Source organism: Mustela nigripes, chromosome 15 (assembly GCF_022355385.1).
Source record: "Mustela nigripes isolate SB6536 chromosome 15, MUSNIG.SB6536, whole genome shotgun sequence".
In the NCBI taxonomy this organism is placed as follows: Eukaryota; Metazoa; Chordata; class Mammalia; order Carnivora; family Mustelidae; genus Mustela; species Mustela nigripes.
In genome coordinates, this window is record NC_081571.1 from 12,278,909 (window position 1) to 12,283,917 (window position 5,009).

The 5,009-nt window shown below is 42.1% G+C and overlaps 1 protein-coding gene across 1 annotated transcript in view; it reads right to left on the reverse strand.

The window, feature by feature from the left end:
• Positions 1 to 597: 597 nt before the first annotated feature.
• The window catches only part of HMGB1 (high mobility group box 1), a 5,432-nt gene continuing 1,020 nt past the window's right edge, over positions 598 to 5,009 (reverse strand). The window contains exons 2-5 of the mRNA XM_059377873.1: positions 3,319 to 3,481; positions 2,948 to 3,093; positions 2,298 to 2,472; positions 598 to 1,234 (exon numbers count right to left, since the gene is read on the reverse strand). Coding sequence (XP_059233856.1) covers positions 1,058 to 1,234; positions 2,298 to 2,472; positions 2,948 to 3,093; positions 3,319 to 3,468 — 648 coding nt within the window. The 5' untranslated portion in view covers positions 3,469 to 3,481 and the 3' untranslated portion in view covers positions 598 to 1,057. The remainder of the gene's footprint in view (positions 1,235 to 2,297; positions 2,473 to 2,947; positions 3,094 to 3,318; positions 3,482 to 5,009) is intronic.

Sequence of the window (5,009 nt, forward strand, 5' to 3'; positions counted from 1 at the left end):
CTATGAAATCTATATTCAGATAAATAGGAGAAGACATTTACAGCCAGCCCTTTTTTTTTTTTTTTCCAGAGCCTTTGCTGGGACTAATGTCAACAAAAAATTTAATATGGCAGTCTTGTATTTTAAGCTCACGCTTTTGGGGATACATTCTCAGGTCTTCTTTAATGTGGGAACTGCAAATATAACTGCCATTACATGGTAATGGGAGTTAAAGAATGTAGAGTCCTCAAGTAAAGATTAGAACATACTTTTCTCTTAGTCCTTCAAGGACAGACTTTTCAAAATGTTTGATTCTACTAATCCCATGCTGTGACTAGACTGGTTACTCTTCACTTTATAAACGTGACTGGGCTATGTGAGATCTGGTATCAATTGATCAAGATTTGAGTTTCAGTTATGGATGAAAACTGTCTCAATTCAACTTTTATTACCCTCATCATGAGTATGCAGGGTGCAGACAAAAGCTTTTTTTTAATCAGCTAACTATATGAAAAGATAAACACTGTAATAATCCATGTGATCCAAAATGGGCAAAAGCAAAAGACTAGCTTCCCCTCAAGAAGAAATATTTCAGACCTATGAAAAGGACAACAATACTAATAAAAAAAATTGTATTTACTTAGAAGCATTCAGAATGTCAACAAAACAGCTGCAACTTTTTTTTTTTTTTGCAATTACAGAGTGGTATTCAGTTAACAGAACAACAATTATTTCGTAGAAGCTGCATCAGAGACAACTGAAGATGAAAAACTACCATCCCCATATATAACTAATTTGTGCTGTGCACCAACAAGAACCTGCTTTAAGTTTCCATGCCAATTTACAACCCCCATACTGTACCAGGCAAGGTTAGTGGCTATTGAAAATACCACCAGGACAGGGCTATCTAAAGACACATTCGGTAGTGTGTTAACTATACAAAAAAAGACACTGTACAGTTTAAAAACAAATCTTACACAGCCTTACATTTCAATTTTTTTCTTTAAAAGGAGTGAGTTGTGTACAGGGGGGTTAAATGCTTTATAGACAAGAAAAAAAAAACTGCGCTAGAACCAACTTATTCATCATCATCATCTTCTTCTTCATCTTCATCTTCTTCATCTTCCTCCTCCTCCTCATCCTCTTCATCTTCCTCATCCTCCTCCTCTTCCTTCTTTTTCTTGCTCTTTTCAGCCTTGACGACTCCCTTTTTTGCCGCATCAGGCTTTCCTTTAGCTCGGTATGCAGCAATATCCTTCCAAAACAACAGCAGGAGAAAGTGGAAGGAAAGACAAAACAGTTAAGTAAAGGGAGAACTAAAAATAACACTGAACTTGACCAAAACTTCATGAAAAGTCAAGACCCCAATTACATGAAAATATTACGTATCTATAGACTCACCCCAACTCCATACATAAGGACTGAAGAATATGCATATAAAAACACTAGGAAATAACTGCAATTAATAATGCATATCCTACAGAATGACATGATCTAAATTTGCAATGTTATGCCTCACTGAAGTACAATTATGTACCACATCTTAACTTTAGCCTTATTAAAACTAGAATGCAGTCTTTGATTAAAGGGTAGACACTGCCACCTTCTGAATGCAAAACAGCATTCTACAGGTTTCTATCAGACCCTAATCCATAGTAGAAAATTTTGTCTTAAAAACAACAACAAAAAAGGTAATTTGCTAGTAAGCATGCAATCAGGTTAAGAAACATCTAGCAACCAACATTTTCCCAGACACCTAAATAAGCTAAAATTCAACTTAATACTCCAATTCAAAGTATAGGAGCCAAATTTTTTTTATCAATTTATATAGATCAAGAGACTTCCAACTTTTAACTAAGTTGGGATTTTTTTCTTGTTATCTAAGGAGGCAAGAGAAATGTTTCAGGGTAGCTTTATGAAGGATATAGTCTTTATTACTTTCCCCAGACTGTTTTAATAAATATGTCTGATCATTTAAAATAATCATTTGACTCAAAGGGACTACCAGAATCTCCACAAATTTGGAGGTATCAGAGAGTAATATAAGCTGCTTAAGTGTATGGCCTTTGCACCCAAGTGTTAAAAAAAAAAAAGTATAACAATTTATTTGATCTTCTGTACTCTTTGAATGATGGAAAAGAATTAAGACTATAGCCAGTCAATGGCACACTGAATGTAGCTGTTTATCTAAAAACTGCATTACATCCCAAACTTTTAGAAAACCACAAGAAAATATAAAACTGAGATGAGGTACCAACTATAATCTAACATCTGGCATACCCTTTCATTGTTACACTGAGCAAATCCATACTTCTTACCTTTTCATATTTTTCCTTCAGCTTAGCAGCCTTCTTTTCGTAAGGCTGCTTGTCATCTGCAGCAGTGTTATTCCACATTTCTCCCAGTTTCTTTGCAACATCACCAATGGATAGGCCTGGATGTTCTCCTTTGATTTTGGGGCGATACTCAGAACAAAACAAGAAAAAGGCCGAACTAAAAAGATAAATTTAATTTTAGGATTTTAAGTTGACTATCAAATGTGTATTGTACTATTACATAAAAGCTGCTTCTAATTTCTACCTGATACTAGACAGGGTGCAAATGTTCTATCTTCTAAACAGTCTTCATAACCAAAGCTTAACTTAGAGCTTTTTAAACTAGTTGAAGATGCACTAATTCATCCTAAAGTATTTCGGGTAATTGGGGTTTCTCAAAAAATGTAAAAATAAAAAAAAATAAAGTTACATTTAGGAGATGTTATCAAGTGAAGGAGGCAAGTGTCTTAATTCAAATGCTCGGGCTACACCTCCCATTTGATAGGAATTTTACTTACAATATACCAATGTGAACTACTTACCAGCTAAGAAACTTTGATCATACACTCCAAACCCACAAGGTGGCTTGCTTAACTTCTATCTTAATCTACTGCAAAACCCTCCCTGAAAATAAAAACAGGCGAGGTACTTACGGAGGCCTCTTGGGTGCATTGGGATCCTTGAACTTCTTTTTTGTTTCCCCTTTAGGGGGAATATAAGTTTTCATTTCTCTTTCATAACGGGCCTTGTCAGCCTTTGCCATGTCTTCAAATTTTCCTTTCTCTTTAGCAGACATGGTCTACAAAAGAATTGTTTGTAAATTTAAGTCAACAGAAAATTTTAGTAAATTGTCCTCAAAGTATTAAAATGACTAAAATCAGTATCTTTTATCATTTATTCAGCAGTCTGTTCTAATATCACTACTCATATTATGCAAATAGCACCTAGTTTTAAAAAAAAAAATCTTAATTTGGATTTAACCTTTAAAAAAATTATCTCCTCAGTAATTTCCAAGCCCCCTTACCTTCCACCTTTCCGAGCACTTCTTAGAAAACTCTGAGAAGTTGACTGAAGCATCTGGGTGCTTCTTCTTGTGCTCCTCCCGGCAAGTTTGCACAAAGAATGCATATGATGACATTTTGCCTCTCGGCTTCTTAGGATCTCCTTTGCCCATGGTTAATTATTTTCTAAAAAGAGATAAAGTAAATGTTTGATATTAGCAATGAAATTATAGCATTTTCAGAGCACTTTAACTTCCTGGGGTGTGAATGAAAACCCAAGCATTGGTTATTTAAAGGTAGTGACTTTAACCTCCTAGAACACTAAAGAAGAAAATGGCAGTGATAGCCAATTCCTACAAGAGGCTATGCCAAGCAAACAAAACAGAACAAAACAAAAAACCCCAACAAACACCCAAAACGGTCCTTCAGGGAACTCAAAAAAAGTGTAGGCACAATGGTATCCTCATACAGTATTCTTTACTTATCTGCTTTATATCTGTTCTGAATGAATACTAACCGGTCATTTAAAAACTTTTTAAATGTACAAAACCAAAAAACCATTTTTGATCAACGAAACCAAAGCCCACAAAACCAATGCTGCCGATTCGTGGATCTGCACCACATAAAAAATAAACAGGTAACAGCCCAAGTGGGCAGATTCTTTCCAAATTACGGGCCTAAATCACCGTCTGCCTGAAGTTTTCTCAATGAGGGCTTTAAAAATACTCTCTCTGCACAAAACTTTGCAGGGAGGAGGAGAAAGCTCCAACGCTCGGACCCAGGCTGGGGGGGTGGCGGTGGTATTTGTACGGCTGCCACCGCGAGGCAGCCTCGTTTCCTATCGGTTTGGCCCCGAGATGTATTTCAGTTCTGACTAAACACGTCCGGTCTGAAGTTTCTTCGAGTAAACAAGGATGAGGGACAAAAGCCACTCCTGCTCGTTGCTCTGCCTGCTCCCCCCAAACCAGGAGAGTATTTTTTTTTTTTTAATCTGTGAAAAGTCGGGGCGCCGCGCGAGGCGGGCTCCGCACACCTTCCCGCCACTCGGCCCCCACCCCCAGAACTTCGGTAGCGGCGGGGCCGCCGAAGAAACGCGGGACCGCGGCCCGGCCTCCAGGCCCCGGCCCGCCCGCGCCGGGCCGCCACGTGCGTCCGCCCGCCCGGCCGCCCCGCCGCCGGCGCAGGCCCCGCAGGCCTCCCCCATTTTGTCAGCTTGGCGGAGGGAGAAGCCCCGCTCGAAATGGGGGCTGGCTCCGCCCGCGGCCGCCGGGGCCGGCGCGCACGGAATGGCCGCTGCGCGTCTTCCCCGCCTGCGCCGCCGCCGCCGCCGCCGCGAGGGCGAGCGCGAGCGAGAATATGGCTCCTTCCCTTTGTGTGTGTATGTGTGTGAGTGTGTGTGTGAGTGTGAGCGCAGGCGGGCGGGGTGCGCGCCGCGCTCTGGCGCACACACTCGGCCATTACAGCCGGGGGGAGGGGCGGGGGGCGCGCGGGCCCGGACCCTCCCCCCTCCCGGCCCGCGGGGGAGGGGGTCGCCCCGGGAGGCGCCCACCGGTCCGCCGCTCCCCGTTCCCCTCCGCGCGGGCCCGCGCGCCCCGGCCGCCCCCGCACGGAGAACGCGGGGCTGGGAAGAGAGGAAAAAAAAAGTTGCCTCGGAACTGCTGCGCCCAGCTCCCCCGCCCGCTCCCGCCCGCCTTGTTTTCTCTCCAGCCAGCAG